At 39.3% G+C, this 20,536-nt stretch overlaps 2 protein-coding genes across 2 annotated transcripts in view; one reads left to right on the top strand and one right to left on the bottom strand.

Annotated features, from left to right (window-relative positions):
- Positions 1-19,217, top strand: part of ITGA4 (integrin subunit alpha 4) — a 78,566-nt gene extending 59,349 nt beyond the window's left edge. The window contains exons 18-28 of the mRNA XM_028122226.2: positions 3,603-3,753; positions 5,331-5,426; positions 6,095-6,174; positions 6,534-6,623; positions 8,700-8,790; positions 11,098-11,205; positions 12,016-12,141; positions 12,807-12,926; positions 14,868-14,966; positions 15,351-15,470; positions 15,892-19,217. Coding sequence (XP_027978027.2) covers positions 3,603-3,753; positions 5,331-5,426; positions 6,095-6,174; positions 6,534-6,623; positions 8,700-8,790; positions 11,098-11,205; positions 12,016-12,141; positions 12,807-12,926; positions 14,868-14,966; positions 15,351-15,470; positions 15,892-15,990 — 1,180 coding nt within the window. The 3' untranslated portion in view covers positions 15,991-19,217. The remainder of the gene's footprint in view (positions 1-3,602; positions 3,754-5,330; positions 5,427-6,094; positions 6,175-6,533; positions 6,624-8,699; positions 8,791-11,097; positions 11,206-12,015; positions 12,142-12,806; positions 12,927-14,867; positions 14,967-15,350; positions 15,471-15,891) is intronic.
- CERKL (CERK like autophagy regulator) overlaps positions 18,218-20,536 on the bottom strand; it is a 108,301-nt gene continuing 105,982 nt past the window's right edge. Inside the window, exons 12-13 of the mRNA XM_028122251.1 lie at positions 19,022-19,194; positions 18,218-18,299 (exon numbers count right to left, since the gene is read on the bottom strand). Coding sequence (XP_027978052.1) covers positions 18,218-18,299; positions 19,022-19,194 — 255 coding nt within the window. The remainder of the gene's footprint in view (positions 18,300-19,021; positions 19,195-20,536) is intronic.

The following is a 20,536-nucleotide window of genomic DNA, read 5'->3' as shown; positions in this document are numbered from 1 at the left end:
GACAGACACGCAGACTAACCCAACAGAAATACATTTATATGTCCACCAAAAGACTGTAATAGCTCCCAACTAGAATTGCCAAAATTCCCAAGGATCATTGCATGGATAAAGAAAATGTGGTATGTTTACAAACTGATAAATAATACCACTGAGGATAAACCATTTACAACCCTCCACATCTGTAGAGATTAATGTTCTAAGCAAAATTTTAAGTACAGAAAGCCTGATACGTAAAAATTAAATACTTGGTGATTCCACTTACAAGAAATAGAACACCAGGGGCGCCTGAGTGGCTCAGTCATTAAGCGTCTGCCTTCAGCTCTGGTCATGATCCCGGGGTCCTGGGATCGAGCCCTGAAAGGAAGGTGATGGGTGGGGATAGTCACTGGAAGGGTGGGGAACAAGGGCATTTCTCTCTCATGCTGGTAATACATTTTCTTGATCTGGGTGCTTTCATTAGTGTATTCAGTTTGTAAGAATTCACTGAGCTGTGAATTTTAGGATATGTGTGTTTTTCTGTATGTGCTATCTTGATCAATAAGTGTAAAATGGAAAAAAAAATCAGGATAAGAGGGGCAGAATTTTTAGGTATAAGTGAACTGTGCAGCTTCTTAGATTTCTACCATTAGAAATAGAAGAGTGGGGAGAAGCATCTCTAATTTGTTTGCATATTCTGAAGTTCATGAAAATAATTACTCCTCAGAAACTATACTCTTTCTAGGGGCGCCTGGGTGGCTCAGTCGGTTAAGCATCCGACTTCAGCTCAGGTCATGATCTCAGGGTCCTGGAACTGAGCCTCTAGTGGAGCCCCACATTGGGCTCTGCTCTGTGGGGAGTCTGCTTCTCTTTCTCTCTCTTCCTCTGCCCCTGCTTGTGCACACGTTCTCTCTCTCTCTCTCTCTCTGTCTCTCAAATCTTTATACTCTTGGGGCGCCTGGGTAGCTCAGTCATTGAGCGTCTGCCTTCGGCTCGGGTCATGGTTCCAGGATCCTGGGATCGAGCCCCGCATCGGGCTCCCTGCTCAGCGGGAAGCCTGCTTCTCCCTCTCCCACTCCCCCTGCTTGTGTTCCCTCTCTCGCTGTGTCTCTCTCTCTGTCAAATAAATAAATAAAAATTAAAAAAAAATCTTTATACTCTTTCCAGTATTGATATTGCCATTAATTTATTGGTCAATTCAGTAGCTGTATTGCCACTAAAATGTTAGGTTGTGTGATGGGGTACAGATCATATGAATGTAGTAGTAGTAGATGTTTGTTTAACGAAACATTTGGCATTTGTATACTGTCACGGAATAGATAAACATGGCTATCATTTGGTAAAATTTATAATGATGAGTTAATGATGAGTTGTTTTTTTTTACAATCATTTATGCAGTAATTTCTCCAATTTTTCTGATGTTTTTCTTTAGTGTTACCTGACCCTTTTTAATGTTTGATACAGTTATATACCACATACATTTTTTTGAACACTGTGTTTATAGGCTCTGAGTGATAATCATGATCTAGCATCTTCTCTCCAGAACTTACTCTAGTAATGAGAAAAACCAGACAGTGTGAAAACATTACCTCAAAGGGGTGCCCAGTGTGCTGAGAGAAGGAGAGGAAGAAGCTACTTTAGTTAGGGGGGATGCAGTGCTGAGGTAGGAGGGTTAGAAATGAGTGTCAACTGGAAGAACTTCTCACAACTATTACCACTTAGCTGAGTCTTGAAAAGAACAAATCAACCAGAGACATGAAGAGGGAAGATGTTAAAGGCAGAGAGAGAGCTTAAAGTAAGATACAGAACACATGTGTCTGGATACCTGTTTGCAGGTAAGTTTGGCTGAAGAAAGGAATGAGTTGTGCAGTGGGAAGTGTGGCCTCATGTGTCGTGCTAGTAAGTTAGCATCCTCTCTTGACGATGCTAAAGCACAGTAAGCAGGCACAGGACATTGTCAAGTTTGCTTTCTGGAAAGTGATCCTCTCTGGCAGTGTGAAAATTGGATTGGAAAAGGAGGGCTTGAGAAATCAGTTAAGAGTATAATCCATGGTAAATCGTGAACTTCCTTTATATTAAAAAAATTAAATAATCCGAAAATTAAATAAACCTAAATAATCAAAGTGGTAGGAAAGCAAGAAGCAACATGCCTTTTCTACCTTCAGGCAAAGTGGTTCCCTGCCTTGGTTTCCCAGAGCCCCTCATGCACAGCTCTTTCCTGTGGATTTATAATAGTTGTTTACATTTGTCTATACATCTGTCCTTTACAAGCTCTACAAAGTGGGGATCTTTTAAACTATCTTTGTATCAGGGAATAAGGAACGTGATGATTATATAGGAGCTTTCAGTTACAGTCATTCATGTGTCTTCAAATAATGGTTACAAGCATAAATTTCCAAACCTGTTCTTTAACCCTGATCTCAAACACCCTTTGTTTTAAATCAATTCACAAATAACCATTAAATGTGGACTCTGTGTTTAGCACTTCCATAAATAGTTTATTCACACACTAATCTATACAGATGTTGATGCGAATGCTACAATGTAAACGTGAGTAAACATCCTCAAGTGCTGGATGAAAGGTTACCTTTCTTACTGCTAGGATTATCCTCACCTGACACTTTGCTTTGGGTCACATCCTTCACTGGTTGAACCAATTTTTCTAAATTTTAAATTCTTGGATAGAATCATTGTGTAAAAGTTTTCTTTGGGCTCTTCTAATGCTCTCATTGGTAAAGAGAACTGGCTGTGTAAGCATTTACCTGGAGACTTTAGAACATTCTGGCTGTGGTACTTTGAAGGTCTTTACACCTCAACTTCTTATATAAAAACGTGTTGTTCTGAGATTTCATGGAATGTGCATGAGCCAAATTTTCAGCGTAGTAATTATTACTACTGCGAATGGCGGCTGAGGCTTCAAAACGCTGAACCACCTCCTCCCAACTTGAAGGCCTGGGGCCAGAGCCCGAACTGGAACTCGCTTTCTCATAGGTCTGGATTTGCTGCAGTCTTCTCTTTCCAGGGCGCGGGATGGTGAAACATGGCTGCAGTTCTAGTTTTAATTTGGTCTAGTGATTGGTTGAGCGGACCAGCCTGCCATAAGAAATGAATTGTAGTACAACAGACTGTAGGGGCATCCACTTGCTGGGCAGAGCCGTCCTTTCCTGGGCTGTGCTCATTCCCCCAGAACATCCTCTGTTTGGCTGGTGTTTGTCTCTAGAGTCTCCTTTTTTCCCCAGTTCCCCCCATTTTCCCCTTTGGTTTGGGCAGCAGCTAGTTCAAGGTCTTTCAAGAGGTAAAGAAAAGAAAGCTTTGCTTTTAGAAAAATATTGTGAAACAGTGAGGAAAACATGTTAAAGCTATAGATGTGAAACAGAAAGGAGATTAACTTAATTATGACTAAAAATAACAAACTTCCTGGGTAATAGCTGACTGAATTTATCTGAAACATGAAAAATTGAGTTCTTTCTAACATGAATGGGTATCTACTTGTATGGGCTCATTTCCCCCATGGTGTTTTTCCAAATTACTATTTTATGATCAGGATAAATGAGGAGATGGGATTTTTATTTCCCAAACATTACTTACTCGTTACTAAGTAACATTAAATATTACTTAATTTTTAGGCCACATGAAAATAAGACCTATCTTGCTGTTGGGAGTATGAAGACAGTAATGTTGAATGTGTCCTTGTTTAATGCTGGAGATGATGCATATGAAACAGCTCTGCACATTAAACTCCCCTCTGGCCTTTACTTCATTAAGATTTTAGATCTGGTAAGTATCAAAAACCATAGCATGATACTATATTTCATTTTTTTTTAAATGTCAGTGGTATGGGACCCTGGGTGGCTCAGGCAGTTAAGCTTCTGCTTTTGGCTCAGGTCATGATTCCAGAGTCCTGGTATCAAGCCCCATGTCCAGGCTCCCTGCTCAGTGGGGAGTCTGCTTCTCCCTCTGCCTCTCTGCCCGCACCCTGACTTGTGCTTTCTCTCTCAAGTAAATAAATAAAATTTTCTTAAAAAATGTACATGGTATGTAATCCGTTTCATGGACATGAGGCCTAAATATTTGGGGTGTATGCAGACTAATCACTAGAGCTTCCATTGATTTTGAGACTTCCTTCTTGCTCCTGATCAAAACGATAAGTTCCTTGGTATCTGAGATCAAAAAAGTTTGCTTCCCTCTTCCAAATGCTACCGTGTGAGAGACCCCATTGTCCAAGCAAGCTGCTTGGATGCTGCTGCTTTTCTCATTGATGACCTGCTCATCTGGTGCCATGGTGCCACTCGTCTTGGCCGGGCTCCCTGAACAAGCAATATTGGTCCTCCAAGCTGGGCGCCCGGAGTTACTGCTCTGCAGTTTACATTCACATACCCAGTTTTGTTCCCAAAGAACTTCCAACAAATACCGTACAACCAGCAATCCTCCACAAATTCTGAAGTCCTGGTATCAACCAGAGCACAGGCAATTTCTCTTTTCTGGCAAGAGTTTGAAGCACCTAGAGCACCGTGCCTCAGTCGAGAACAGTTAAATCTATCAGCAAGGCATTAGTAAGGTCGATTTCAAAGAGAGAAACCTCAATCACTTTCTCCTTTGATGCCTATCTTTTCCCTTAGCAAATTTACCTCTCTCTTAACCAGAGACCATCTCTTCAAACCAAGGGCATTTAGAGAGGTCTTTGACCCTTTTCTCTAGAGCCCTGGGAGCCTATTTGCAATAGTATGAGGGAAAGCTCAAAAAATATCCATCTGTCTATATAATATATAGTACATTTATAGAATATATACACACACCCATCTATAGCACATATACATCTATAGGATATAGTGTGTATTTATATGTACACATGTACAGTACATAGATACATCAAGATGTACATTTCCCTGAATGTTTGACTATATGTATATATATATATATATATATATACTATTGTGATGACAGTTACTATAATTCTATACCTTTGTCACATTCTCACATCCCAGACAGAAGAGAGTCAATGAAATAGGGCCTTCATGAAATACTTGCTTCATGATTTTTCAAGAAACTGGACCTTGAATTAAATAGGGAATACAAACATGAATGAAAGCTACAAGCCCAGGAGTTATTCTGTGTATTCTTTGGAGAATTTACAGGTGTATTAAAATATACCTCTGTGTGTGTGTGTGTGTGCGCGCGCGTGCACATTTATAAATTTTATTTATATTTCTATTGATCCCAAAAACAAACAGAAAATAGTCTTCCAGGAAAGCAAATTCTTGAGGAATGATTTTCTTTTCAAAGACTATTCTTAAGCATATGTTACAAACTTCTTGCCTTCTTACCTAAAGTGGTTGTTTCATTTTCCCTCTTAGGAAGAGAAACAAATAAGCTGCGAAGTAACAGACAGCTCTGGCTTAGTCAAACTTGACTGCAGTGTTGGTTATATATATGTAGATCACCTATCAAGGGTAAGCATTTAGCATGTATAGTTTTGGCTTATGAACATGAACATAAAATATTTTCTATTTTTTCTGTTTATGCTGTGAACAAGTATATAATTATTTATTTGCTTAGGGTAAGTAGCTAACTGACGAAATAAAACTCACACCAACTGGGCTTAGATCTTTGAGATTGTGTTTATATTCTTGGCAATGTTCACTGTAAAAAAAAAAAAATAGGGGCACATGTTTGTGTCAAGATGGGCATGTGAATGTGTCAATCAGAATTCTACTCCCCTGTCTCACCCTCCCCTGACACCCCCCCCACCCCCTCTCTACCCCAGGTGGTCCTATCTGCCAGGCATGTTACCTCTGCTATACAAAAAGGTGTTACTGGCAAGAGTCCTCACTCAAGTTGTTAAAGCATCTCTAATTTTGTCAGTCTGGACCTGCCTGTCTTTACATTTAGAAGGAGGCTTTGTCTCTGAATGTCACTTGTGGAAGCTGGTGCTTTAAATTTGCCACAACCACAACAGCTTCCTGGAGCTCACTGCCTGAGTGAGGGGTAGCCGTGCTTCTAGAACATAGTCTCTAATCTGCATTCCACAGAACATCAACATTAGGAAAATTTCAGATGATAAAAAATACTATTTTTGGATTTTTTTTTAAATGGGTGTTTCCCTCTCTGTGTTTTACAGATAGATATCAGCTTTCTCCTGGATGTGAGCTCTCTCAGCAGAGCAGAAGAGGATCTCAGCATCACAGTGCATGCCACCTGGTATATTACATTGTGAAAAAATAATGGTGCTAAAGGAAGTGGACCCCTGAGTTTAGGGTGGGGGGACTTAAGGGAACCATGAAGCTGTGTTCCACTGTCTGCAGGAGAAAACTTCTCTTGTGTGATCTAAGAAACAAAAACATCTCTAACCATCTTTGGAGGAAATAACACTGTAAATCATGAGAGCAAATTTCTGCCAACCCTGTCATAAACATTTCTTACCACATCTTTCCCCCCCCCCGGCCACTCCCCAAGCCTCCAGATATATTCAGTATATATGATAATGTGATTAGTCCTCTCTGAAGATGATTTTTATGTTTGGGGGATTCTAACAGGGTGTCTTCTATTTGCTTCTGTAGTGCAAATGAAGGGGAAACGGACGACCTGAAGCGTAACAGAGTGACTTTAGCAATACCTCTCAAGTATGAAGTCATGCTAACTGTTCATGGGTAAGTAAATACGGGCGCCTCCTGTAAAGTTGAGAGCCAATTTTAAATTCTGTTGCTTCTTGCATTATTGGTCAAAAAGATATTTAAAAAAATTTTTTAAGTAAAGATCCTGTGCTGTTTCTGTCCCTTAATAAAGACCTGGTGTTGCATTCTCTTGCTTAGCTCTTCATTAGCTTCATGTACTCTGTAATCACTACTGGGGCCTCTTCAAGCTAGTACCCAGGTGGGGCTTTCTTCCTGGAAAAGCCCCAGAAGCCTCTAGCAGGTCATGTGCAGCCTGTCGGTTGTATGCTGTGCAGGCCAGGGGGCCCCGGGGGTGGGGGAGGGCAGTGTGCAGTTGGTATGGTCATTCTTGGTGGCTGCAGCCAGTGTGAAGTTCTAGGAAGTGTAAGCTTGGTCCACTCACCACTCTCCACAACCCTCATCTTACCTGTGTTGCAAATCGATGGAGATATGAGAGAGCCAAGCTGCAAGGTGTCCCCTGACCACTCACCCATGGCCCCAGAGCCAGCATTCACTGGTTCCCCACAATGTTAGTGATTGTGTGGACCCTCCTCAGAATCAAGATGGAAACATGGGGAGAAAGATTTAAGGAGTATTAAGAAAACCTTTAGTGATTTTACTGGAAATGATTCAGGCTATTAGTCTTTGTTTAAAACCATATTTTTAAAAAAAAAAATGTATTTGAGAGAAAGAGAAAGCGGGAGAGGTAAGAAGTGGGCTCCCCACTGAGCAGGGAGCCCAACTCAGGGCTCGGTCCCAGGACCCCAGGACCATGACCTGAGCCGAAGGCAGATGCTTAACCGGCTGATCTACCCAGGCGTCCCTAAAACCCTATTAAAGGAACAGAAGAGGGACGCCTGGGTGGCTCAGTCGTTAAGCATCTGCCTTCGGCTCAGGTCATGATCTCAGGGTCTAGGGATCGAGCCCCACATCGGGCTCCCTGCTCAGCGGGAAGCCTGCTTCTCCCTCTCCCACTCCCCTGCTTGTGTTCCTTCTCTGGCTATCTCTCTTCTCTGTCAAATAAATAAAATCTTTAAAGGAACAGAAGATAGGAGATACCGAACAAATAGACTGATGAGCTTTTCTTGCTGCTCTAAATATAAACCATCCCCAATCATTTTTAACCACTGCAGAGATGGCATATAATTATATAAAAATGGTGTCTGCAACTGAAAGAAATTGAGTATCACGTTTCCGAGATGAAAACAAGCAGAAGAGAGAGGAAGCCATTCAGGAGGGGAGAACCTAGTGCATCAGTGGGGAGCAGAGAAAAGCTGACACCATGTTTCCTGGTTTTGAAGCCTTATCTCACTTCCTTTTCTTTTCTTATGATGAATGTCCTCCACACGGTATTTTGGGCAAGGAATGTTCTGCGAGTATAAAACTGCCTAAATCTACAGCATTTCAATATTTCTGTGTAGCCAGTCTCTAATTTGTGTTACTTCACATTAGCTGCCAAATAAGAGCAACTGGTGGAATTGGGATTCCCCAGAAAAGTACTTCTTAGAACTCACTACTGACCTCCATGTCTAATCACAGGCAAAAGAGTGACAACCGTGTATTCCTAAGCAGAAAGTTTACCATACTTACTAATGTTTGAATTGTTCCCAGCCTTGGGGTTCATTACAAATAGCCAGCAGGAATTGGATCATAAAGACATAATTCAAAAATAGGTAAAATAGATTGACTTATAGGAAGATATTGGAGCTATAGGGATAAAGTTAAGAATTTCTCTCATATTTGTCAAATTTATATGAATCATTTGAGGGCTGAGAGAGAAGCAATGGCCAGTGGACTGAAGCAGGCAATGCTGGGAAGACAAAGGATATTTGTGGGAAGAGACATTAACACCCAAGTCAGAGCACATGGCTTTCTGATTTTCTTACATTTCACTGAAATTCATATCTTACCAAGAAACCAAAAATATTCATTGGTTCTTAGAGGCCTCTATAGTCTGGAATATAGTCTTAAATAGCATTTTTAAGAGAGATGCCATAATCCAGACTATAAAGAAAGACTGTTTATCTTAGCTCATCAAGTAAGAGCAGTTAAATTTGAATTTGTTTCTTTCAGGTTTGTCAACCCAACTTCATTTGTGTATGGACCAAAGGAAGAAAATGAGCCTGAGACGTGCATGGCAGAGAAAATGAACTTCACTTTCCATGTAAGAAGAGTTGTTGTGATATTTGTAGGGAACTTGTAGGAAGCTTGTTCCTGCTGCCTTGCTCCAGAGGACATCATAGGCTGTGATGCCCCGCGGCTTAGGGGCCCGCCATGCCTGGTGGCAGCACGGTTACTCTATCCTCTCTCCTCCTGGGTCCTTGCTCCTGGTTTCCTCCCTTGCCTTTGCCCTGTTACCAAAGCCCATGACTCCTTACAAATACCATGGGAAGGAGTAAGCCCAGGAACAGAGGTAACTCCTGAAACAGGCAAAGTTACGGGAGGAATTGAACCTGCTAGAGGTGCATACGGAGATCAGGATAGGCCAAGGGAAAGCATCATTGGGTGCAAATCAGTTAACTCTCTTCTTGGTTCAAGCTTTTATACAAATGCTAACATTACCTAGTAACGGTAGCTCTTACCTCCTGCATTCCCCACTTAAGGTCGGCTTGGTCAGCCGTTTAGGTTATAGGTATATGACCTGTTACGAGTAATGCCATTTATTAAATTGTTTACAAAAAAGGTATCATCCAAACACATTAATATAAAGGTAAATTTTTTTAAAAAAAATTTTACTGTTAAACTGAAACTTTTGGGGCATCATGGATATGATAATTGGAGATAATGTCCACAACAATACTTTTTTGAATCAAAAGCACTACACCAAACATTCTTAGAGCTATGTAACAATCCACAGAATGTGCGTGAGTCTGGATTTAGGTACATTATGATATTTTTTTGTAAGGCAATGCTTTTGAAAATGTAGGTCAGCAGGGCACGTGGGTGGTGCAATCAGTTAAGCATCTGAATCTTGTGATATGGTTGTGAGGTCAAGCCCCATGTTAGGCTCCGTGCTTGGTGTGGAATCTGTTTAAGATTTTCTATCTCCCCCTCTAGCTCATGCTCCTTCTCTAAAACAAATATTTGTTAAAAAATTAAAATGTAGGTCAGAATCACTTGAGGTACTTATTCCAATGCAAATTCCTGGACCCTGCTCCAGATCTGTAGAATGACCTCGGAATCCTGCAGAGTCTGTGTATACCCGAGTTTTTGTTATATTAGTGTCCATTAGTGTTGAAAAAATATAGTCCTCTGCTTTGAAGTCCCAAGAAACGCTCCTATCAGAGCCCAGTGAGAGCTCAGCTCAGTTTCTGTTTTAGTTTATCAGAGCACAGACTCTAGAAGGCCTATTTTTTAACTTACAATGCATGGTTAAGTATTTTTCACTTAAGTTACAATGGAGCGAATAGCACTGGAGGTATCTTCAGTCTGTAGGCTCGGTGAGTCTGTGCAAATTTGAGGAGGTTCTTAGAGGTCTCAAGGTCATTAGGCGAACAAGGATGAAGGATATTTGAGGTTAGACCGATCATTGGCTGGCATGAGGAAGACCCTGTCTAAAGGTTTGGGCAGTGCGGGGTTGGCATTGCTGAGACCACCTTCTGCGACTGCCCTGTACCCCACGGCCTAGCCATCTCCACATGCCAGGGACACATTCTTTCTTCCATATCATGTGCTTCCTAAAGATTGTTGCAAATGTAGTTGTGCTGTTTCATTCAGATAGTGTGGCATATCTCTTTTCTGACTCACTCAATGGGTTTCATAGTTAAGCTCTGAGGAGACAATAATTTTGGCTGGATTTCCTTCCTCAGAGAGCTGCAATCCCCAAATTTATCGGTAATGAAGTAGCATCTACCTCTGCATTATTATTAAAAGGCTGTTGTATTTTCTCTACCCCTTTCAATCTTCTGAGTGCATCAGCAGCATTATTACCCTGAACTGAAATATATTCTTACTCGCTTACTGCAATGAGGATTATCCTCTCAGCAGAGTGATTTTGTGAAACCTGGGGTTTGGAGGTAGAATACCTGAGCTCCTTGTCACTCTGTAGCCATCCCAGACACATCATTCACACTTCTGAGCCTTCTCCTGAGCTGGAGCATAAAATGTCAGCTCGCCTCATGGGGTAGTTGTGAGGATCACTTGATCAAGGGTTTTTAGATACATAATGTGCCATACAAGTTGTCTTTTTCTTTAGACTGTTTCTCCAGTAACCAACAGCCTGGACCATTTGGCCTAAGCAGTATCAAAAGGAGAGGGCTAGGAATAATGAGCAAATTATTAGCAAACGTTTTTAAAGTTCTGACTGTGGATCTTTGAGGTCCCTTTGCCATGCAGTCGCCAACTCCAAACCCCCCACCATTCTAAATGTTACATGAAACATCCGGGTTCACCCAAAAGCTCGCTGATACCTGTCCTTACATTTATGAAAAATATGTTTAAGTTGTTAAAATCTTTTTTTCTTCCTTCTCAGGTTATCAACACTGGCCATAGCATGGCTCCAAATGTTAGTGTGGAAATAATGGTACCAAATTCTTTTGCCCCCCAAACCGATAAGCTGTTCAACATTTTGGATGTCCAGGTAAAAATGTGTTCCTTCCTTTATTCTATGTTGCTAAATAGATAAATCTGTTAACTTGTTTGAGTCACACTCTCAGCTATGAATTCACCACGTACTTACTGAGTACACTTTGACTATTACGCATTAGAACTGTAGGGTTAGAGGGACCTTGTCATTTGACGTATATGATCGCTAACAGAACTCTGCTCCTTCCATCTTCAGTGCATTTTTCCTTGTGAAAATGGCCCTGTGGACGTAATTGGTGAAATTCTCTATAAATCTTGAGGCCTCTGTTGAAAAATCAGTATTTCAGCCTTTTTTTTTTTCAACAGAATTGATATCCTTATGTTGATGATTACATCAGAATTGTTTTGTACCTTCCCATTTTCAAGACAAGCAGTCAACAAATAAATCTGCTCATTGGGTTTGAGATCTAATTTTAAAATATCTTACCTGAATTCCAGACTTAGATGGCAGGACATGCTGTTATGACACGTTATCATTTTATTTTGTGTCTAAAGCCAAAGAAAGGTTGAATTTCATGCTAATGTTCAAGTGTCCATTTTTCACATTGCTTTATTTTCTGTAAGGTAGGGCCCTGTGCTCACTTTAGCACCTATATCCAACCTTGTTAAAATGTTGCTGGGTTTCTGAGTTTTTGCCACGGAGACTTAATCTTTCCCAAATAAGTCTGTCCCAAAAATATTTCCACAATTTCAGAAATACTTGATATATTTTAGAAAAGGTAAGCAACTGGAACTTTAAAGATCATGTAGTTTTTGCAGTTCTTTCCAGTATGGATAAGATTTTTCTCACTTTCTATCTATACAGACTACAGCTGGAGAATGCCATTTTAAAAATTATCAAAGAAAGTGTGCATTAGAGCAGGAGAAAGGTCCAATGGAGATCCTGAAAGACATTTTCAAATTCTTGTCCAAGACTGATAAGAAGCTACTGGTAAGTTTCCATTTGTCAGGTTGTAGATTTTGCTTTCCAGCATACAGAACCAAAGCACTTAAAACCAAGAACGAGTGGGTTTGAGCTGTCAATTGAGTATGGGAAAGAAACAAGGTAATACTCTTGCACATGAGGAATACACGTGCTTGGAGAGAGACCCAGGGCTATATATGTGTGTGTGCGCACGTGCGCGCGCACACACACACACACACACACACACACACACACTTTCATTATTTATCTAACCAATGCCTATTTTGTGCCAGCCAGACATTGTTCTAGACCCTTTAGGAGGCCAAGATAGAGTATTCAGCTGAGCAGACTTTGTGACATGAGATTAACTTACACTCCTTTCATTTTAGTGAGTTTATGAAGAAACCAAAAACCCTGAGGAAGTGATCCTACCTTCAAATGATCCAAGTTTTACAAAGCAACATAGAACATGTAACTTAACACAGCCCTGATTAGGAGTCTTTGTTTTAATTCTCAGAACACATGCTTCAGCTCAAATACTTTTTTGTTGTAGTTTATAAAACATTCATGTTTTGTTTAAAGCAAAATAATTTTTTAAATGCCACCCATGGGAGATGTTTAATTCCATGTAAAATATTTTTGCCACCTTTAAAAAAATGTTTTAATGTAGCTCTTTTGTATTTTTTTCCAAGTTCTGCATAAAAGATGATCCATATTGTTTAAATTTTTTCTGCCATTTTGGGAAAATGGAAAGTGGAAAAGAAGCCAGCGTTCACATTCAGTTGGAAGGCCGGCCATACCTTTCGGAAATGGTAAGTAAAATAAAATGACAACTTTGAGTTTGTAGATTTTGTATGAACTTATCTACAGTCATCTTATTTAGGTAGGATGGTATGTGAGGAGGCATTTAAGTAAGTAGGAATAGTAAAATTTGGAGTGGAACTCTACAACTGTTTGCATGTATCGCTTCAGCTGAATTCACTGTCTAAATGATATGGCTTTAGTAATTAAACAGATAATTAAGACTGTAAAATAGACTATGGAATAATTAAGGTTTATTTTAGAAAGCATGTCCAACTGCTTATAAACTTTGATTAAATCGCAGAAATTGGCTACCTATTTTATATAACCTTAAGGTTTTTTTCTAAACTATTATTTTTTAAAGATTTTATTTATTTGACAGAGAGACACAACGAGAGAGGGAACACAAGCAGGGGGAGTGGGAGAGGGAGAAGCAGGCTTTCCGCCGAGCAGGGAGCCCGATGCGGGGCTCATTCCCAGGACCCTGGGATCATGACCTGAGCCGAAGGCAGACGCTTAATGACTGAGACACCCAGGCGCCCTCTAAACTACTTTAAATTATGCTTAAATATTTAAGAAGTAAAACTAAGGCTTTCCTAAAATCAACATCAAAATTTATCAACAATAAAGCACAAATATACGATAACAATTAAAAACTTTGAAAGGTTGAATAAATAATACATCTTGGACTTCTTCCTAGAAATAAGTATGCAGATTTGGGGGCAGCTGGGTGGCTCAGTCAGTTAAGTGTCAGGCTCTTCATGTTGGCTCAGGTCATGACCTCAGGGTCATGAGATTGAGCCCTACGTTGGGCTCCGTGCTCGGGGTGGAGGGGTGGGGAGTCTGCTTGAGCATTCTCTCTCTCCCTCTGCCCCTCCCCCTGCTCACATTCTCTCTCTAAAATGAATCTTTAAAAAAAGACATAAAATTGGTTTTATCTGGAGTTCTGTTCTTCAATTTACCTGATAAATATGGATAATGTCTTTTGCGGGGGTATTGCAGATTATATGAGATACATTTTGTAAAAAGCACTTAGTGCATGGTATATAGTAAGCCAAAGAAAATGGTAGTTTTATTTTGTTTAAAGAATGTTTAAAATTGCTACACAGTGGTCAAGGGGGGAAAAAAAAAGATCCACCAGATACAGAAGTAAGTAAGAGATGTTTGCTGTAGTTCCAATTGTGCTAAAACTAAATCATGAGACCATCATCAGCAAGTTATTTAAACTTTTGCAATTTGCCTCCTCATACACTTGAAGTCCAGGTTTCTCAACAATGGGCACTATTGGCATTGTACCAGATTTTTCCATTACGGTATTAAACTATATGTATTTTATCAGAGCAGCAAGATGACAACACCGTTTAGAAAAAAAAAAAAAGCCTAGCTAAAATAAATTTGAAGAAACATTTATCAGGTGAAGAAAGTCTTATTTGGGAAAAAGATTCAATATCTAGGAAAAAAATTAACTATCAAATATTTAAATACTTAAATATTACAAATATCTAGTTATCTGCAAACTAGTCATTTTTTTTTTTTTTAAGATTTTATTTTTGCGAGGGGAGAGAGAGAGCGCACATGAGCAGGAGTCGGGGGCAGAGGGAGAAGCGGGCTTCCCGCTGTGCAAGGACCCTCCCCCCTCCCCGATAGGGAAATTGACCCTGGGATCATGACCTGAGCCAAAGGCAGACACTTAACCGACTGAGCCACCCAGGTGCCTAAACTATTCATGTTTAATAAAAGGATTTCAATAAAATGATGCCAGGAAAATTAATACTATGACCATGCCTTTGGAAACAAAGGCAGCGCTGCATTGCAATTAACTATAAAGGGTGAAATAAATTGGGGAAGATCAATTGTAAAAGCCTCAGCTAGTAGGTAAGGATCATGAGAAATGAATATGTCTTCACAAAATAAAACTATGAGTCAGGCTACAGTGTTCTTTTTTTAAACAGGATGAGACTTCGGCCCTCAAGTTTGAAATAAGAGCAACAGCTTCTCCAGAGCCTAATCCAAAAGTTATTGAACTAAACAAGGATGAGAATGTTGCACACGTAAGATTACCATTTTACCTGAAACCTTAGGATTGTAGGGAAAAACTATTGCTGGAGCGTTTAGTCAGGAAAATAGATTAGATTGACTAGATCATGGAGGGCTAGAAATACTTTACCGAGGTTGGGCATTTTCTACAACTGGTGGGAGGGAAGGATGCAGATGGCTTTTTCAGGAGGTGAACTTGGTAGGGATTATCTGGATGAAGAAACATGGAGCAAGCTGATTCTGCTAAATGGTTACCAGTGTTTCTTAGAACCAGCAAGAGAAGGGGATGGGGTTGTTCAAAATACTGTGGGAATCATGGGTTGGGGGCGGGGGGGGGTTCAAAGGGAATAGAAGCAAGTTTTTAAACTGGTGGCTCTTTATTTTGGCTACTTATGTAGGTTTTACTTGAAGGACTACATCATCAAAGACCCAAACGTCATTTCACAATAGCGATTATTTCAAGTAGCTTGCTACTTGGACTTATTTTACTTTTATTGATTTCATACGTTATGTGGAAGGTAAGCCTTTAATAATTACCCATGTTAAACCACTCAGTAATGCTGTTCTTGATTTTCACAAAGCCCCCTTTGTGACTCCTGAGTGATTAATTATTCCAGCACTTTTAATGTTAACTTTTTAAATTCCCAAGTGAACATGTAGTACTGATCTCCTGTTTCTAACTTCGGTACCCGTATTCCAACCATGACACTAGTTTGGAAAGATGTTCTTTTAAAAAGCTCTTAGAAAACACTGCATATTATTGTTAATGTCCGTGTTGGAGAGAGTGTGTCACCGAGCAGTCCACCAAAAATAATGCTCTTTAACACAATATTTCCCATCTAAATTTTATTGACTACATGGGATAGTGACTGTTCAGGAGTCTGATGAGTGTAATATGTTTGTAAATACACACTGGTGATTATGCAATACTATTTTCAGGCTGGCTTCTTTAAAAGACAGTACAAATCTGTCCTACAAGAAGAAAACAGAAGAGACAGCTGGAGCTACGTTAACAGCAAAAGCAATGATGGTGATTAAAGACTTCTTTCAAATTGAGAGACTCAGGTTAACCAAAGAAATTTAAGACTGTTTACAAGAAACCCCGAATTCTGCTCAGATTTCTATGTACTTCATTTACCATGACCTTGTGACATATTAGGTCTCAATGCACGTGAAAAATCCCAAGCAATGATTACTCTTCGAGAGGAAAGTAATCTCTCTGCTCTTGATAGAAAAACACTAAAGCATTCAATTTATTCAAGGTAAGTAATCCCTCGAAGATACCGTGAAATGAAAGTGCTTCTGAATTAAATCATATTGAGGAAGTAAACAACTCATTTGGAGAAGTCTTGGACTTGAAATATCATTCCTTTAAAAGAAATTATTTGCCATGTGTGCTTGCTTCAGTAAAATAAACTCCACTGAATAGGCAATGATTCATTTCTAATAGATCTTTGAGACTTGTTGGAAAAAACCTGCTAAATATTTTTAAAGAATGAAGAGCTGTTCCTCAATTTTCTAATGAATAAAAGAAGACCCCTAATGTTTTAAAGCAGATTTTATCTGTAAAGACCTTTCTTTGTAATACCTTTATGATGGGCTTTGATCAACAATGATTTATTCAGCAGTCTATGTAAGAGTATTATGGGCCTGAGGAGCAAATTTCAGACTGACCTTATACACTGGTTTGAGCTTAATGACTTCTGGATAATTATTGTTTATACAGCTATGGATTCTTTCTTTCTGTATATATACATAAGTTCTTAAAAATGTGTTATAGGAGGACTAGTGGATTCATACCTATATAAACATTCTTTTATCAAGGGTACCCAGGAGTAAATTTCTAAAATCCATTTTTAGTGAAATTTTCTGCTTATAAAAACAATAGTACTTAAGAATTCTAATTTATACTCTGAAACAGATTGTGAATGTTGCACTTTAGCTGATATTTCAAATATAAATACACTGATGTATGTAAAATATGAAAACTGTACCTCACTAATGACTCTTAAAAAGCCAAACTCTACGAAGACCATGCTTAAGAGGCCAGTATTTCATATAAATTAGATACTGTGTAAAATAGTGACTGTCAAATTAAGCAAATGCACCTACTTGTGTAGATATTACTTTCTCCTCAAATGTATGTATGAAATGTGTTTTTATCGGGTGTATAAGCATTCTCATCTGCACAAAATTAGAGAAACCAGTAAATATAAATGTGACATCAAAATTTCCATGATCTAGGTTTTAGTGATAATCTTTACTATTTATTCATGCAATATGAACTGGATGCTGATAGCTGCGGAATATAATTTCATCTGATTTGTCCTATATCTGTCTTTACTATGGAAGTGATCAAATAGTAAAAGACTTCCATCTATATGAAGCCCCTGCCAACAGCTGTCTTCCTCGGGCTGTCTAAATTCCTCTTAAGTTCTCTGTTCACGAGCCCACAGTAGTAGCTGGTGGCCAAAGAACAAGGCGGGCAGAGCTTCGTGCAGGCATTCGAGGAATGAAGCCCAATCTGTGAGCATGAAGCCTCCTGAATGCGGTCATTAATTAAACTTAAAAAGGTATTCTTTCAAAGTATTATATTAGCAAAAGATTTGCTTAAGCAAAGTCATTCTTTCAGATTTTTCTGGAATCATTGGTGGAGGATGCTCCCTGAGGAACTTTAAATTTGGCTTTCTATTCAGAAATGATAGCATTTTGGGGCATTACTGAGTGCACTAAAACCAGTGTGCTAGGACTGCTGGATACCAGGACTTTCAGAAGCAAAACAGCTCACTAGTTAGCTATTTTGCATACTTTAAAACGTGTTATGGATTTTAAAAGACTTCTTTAAAGAAAATCAGGGAATAGTCCCAAAAGTGGTACCCTAACAACTTAAAACGCTTATCTTTTTGGCAGATAATGTAGGTATTGGAATGATTTTGAAATCTGGATTAGTATCTCATCAGGGCATCTTGAGGTAACGTCGGGTGTCCATCTGTACCAGGCTCTAGGAATTTTCACTCAAATCTTGAAAAGTGAAAGTATTCCAATTATTTCACTTGGGAATTAAGTATATGAGTGTTTACTTTCAGTTCCAGTAATACTTTCTGAAACCCAAAATTTATTTTTCATGTTTTAATTTAAGCTCTAAGAAGCTAATCTTTAGCAACAAAAATAGCAATTTTAATTTCTTTAAAAAATAATTTTTCCCCTATATGTTTAAAGCATGACCATAGTCCTTCATATAAAAATTCTAGTTTGTACATTTCTTTTATAAACAATTACATGTTACTTGGGGATCATTCCTTTCTTCCATGCTTCCTCCATAAAGCTTGATAAGTCTGGGGTGTAATCTGTAAAAAAATAGATGTATAATTATTTCATCAACCTATCATTTTCACCCATATACCTACTGAGTATGGTACATAATACCTAATCCCAATCTAATGATAGCTACCAAACCTATATTCGTGGCAGAGCCGCAATCTTATAAACTGGGGGGCCTGATAAGTCAGCACCAGTAATTATTGTGACATCCAGGCATTGTGCGTACAGTGGGGTGCTCCTGCACCCTTTCTCTCCACCTTGAGTCATAATGCTTACCAACAGTGAGTCTGCATGGTCCTAAACTTGCCTGCACCAGTTGCCCCTGTTAAATAGTATGTAACATTGTTCCTGCGTAAAGTAAGCTGAAGGCTTTGGAAAGAGTTGAGAGAAGCGCACTGCTGGATACCAAGTGATGAAGACTAGAGATTTCAGTGTACCAATCTGCAACTTAGAGGGCTTTCACCAGGTTAAGATCTGGATCCACTTTTAAAATGACAAAAGTCAGTTGTAGACATTATCTGTATAGTTTAGGGAGAATGGTAATTTGAAATGCCAAGATAGAGACTCAGAAAATCTGGTGATGAGTCTATACGAAAATGCGTTGGCTGTATGTAACAATGGGTGAATAAATGTAAAGTTACACTTTATTTATTAAAATTGTACATCTTTTAATGCTTCCCTGACTTATTAAAAAAATAGTTTTGTATCTACTGGTGGACATTAAAGGTGGTGAAATAATGACACTTACTTAATGTGAACCTCTGATGTGGCTTCCATTAAGTCACCATCTATGTTCCAAGGGAAACTGTTTTCTGAAGCAGCTGCGTGCCGTCCGTCGTCCTCTGGATCGTATCCACTAAGATTCCTCGGACGAACTTTTACTTCTCCAACGGTGTAAGTCTCAACAAATGGAAAATTGAACTAAATAAAACAAATGCAAATAATCATGACGCTCGCTTTATCCTTAACTGCTCATGCAAATTGAGAAAGTTCACTGTGCTCTCTCTTGCATGTAAATATCAACATCCATGAGGACGCTTTTATAGCATTGAATCTCTATGCCAGGGATCCCCGATTTCTCTGAGAGATCTAACAGCTGGCTAACTTGTTTTATGACCGACTATATGAGGTTGTATACAATATCATACCATTTCCAATTAAAGATTTTTTACTACCCGGCTGTTGACACAGATTTATATAATCCACTAACTTATTAACTTGTCAGCTAGTTTAGGTGATGTAAAGCACACTAAGTTTCACACTTAGAATTTAATTAGGAAGACCCTAGTTCTAAGCTTAGGAAGGTGGAAAGAGGAAGTCAGTCTAATGTGATTTTTGAGGGTATTTGCCCACCAAATTCCCACTTTAAAGATGGATGCAAGTCAAGGGGTGTCTGGGTGGCTCACATGGTTAAGCGTCTGCCCTTGGCTCGGGTCATGGTCCCAGGGTCCAGGGATCAAGCCCCGCATCAGGCTCCCTGCTCAGCGGGAAGCCTGCTTCTCCCTCTCCTCCTCCCTCTGCTTGTGCTCTCTCGCTCTTTCAAATAAAATCTTTAAAAAAAAAAAAAAAAAAAAGATGGATGCAAGTCAAAAGACAATGGTTTGCTTACTGACCACTCTAAATGGTGCAGGGTATCTTCAAGTTTCCATCTTCGTTTGTCTAAGGAAACTTTAGTGGAAAAAATATGTATTCTCATAAATAAGATAGCCAAATACCTTTTTAGTAGCAATGCACAATAACCACTCACTTATTTCACTTTTTAGGTAAATGGCATGAGATTTATTCCTGTTATCTACGTGGCATGAGATTTACTATTATCTACATGGGTTTTTTCCCCTTCCACATGTGAACCTCAGTGAGGTATAGAATTTTAAAAGTTGACAGAAAACTAGTACCCCCCACTAGTACCCCTTATTTTACATATGCAGAAACCAACATCTGACAGATTTTACAGTTTATACTATATAATGCACTGGGTGACTACAATGAACTATACTGGATTTACAGGGTGGCATCACTATTCTAACAGGTACAGAATTAGAGGGTCCCAAGGAGGTCTCTGCAAAAGCAGGCAGGCTCTCTGTGAAACTGCTCAGTAGTCACTGCATTCGACTTCCCATCTCAGGTTCAAAGCCTTGGGGACATCCTTCATTCTGTGTGAACTTGTAAAAATAATGTGTTTTAAATGAGTCACTGCTAACTGGCTACTCTGGGTTAACGTGCATCCCTGATAATGATGCCTGGAAGTCTTAACTCGTAGTAA

Source organism: Eumetopias jubatus, unplaced genomic scaffold (assembly GCF_037043125.1).
Source record: "Eumetopias jubatus isolate StellerSeaLion01/CBP00866 unplaced genomic scaffold, mEumJub1_p1.0 scaffold_3, whole genome shotgun sequence".
NCBI lineage: Eukaryota > Metazoa > Chordata > Mammalia > Carnivora > Otariidae > Eumetopias > Eumetopias jubatus.
Note: the sequence above shows the minus strand (reverse complement) of the source record. Positions and strands in the feature narration are given on the sequence as shown.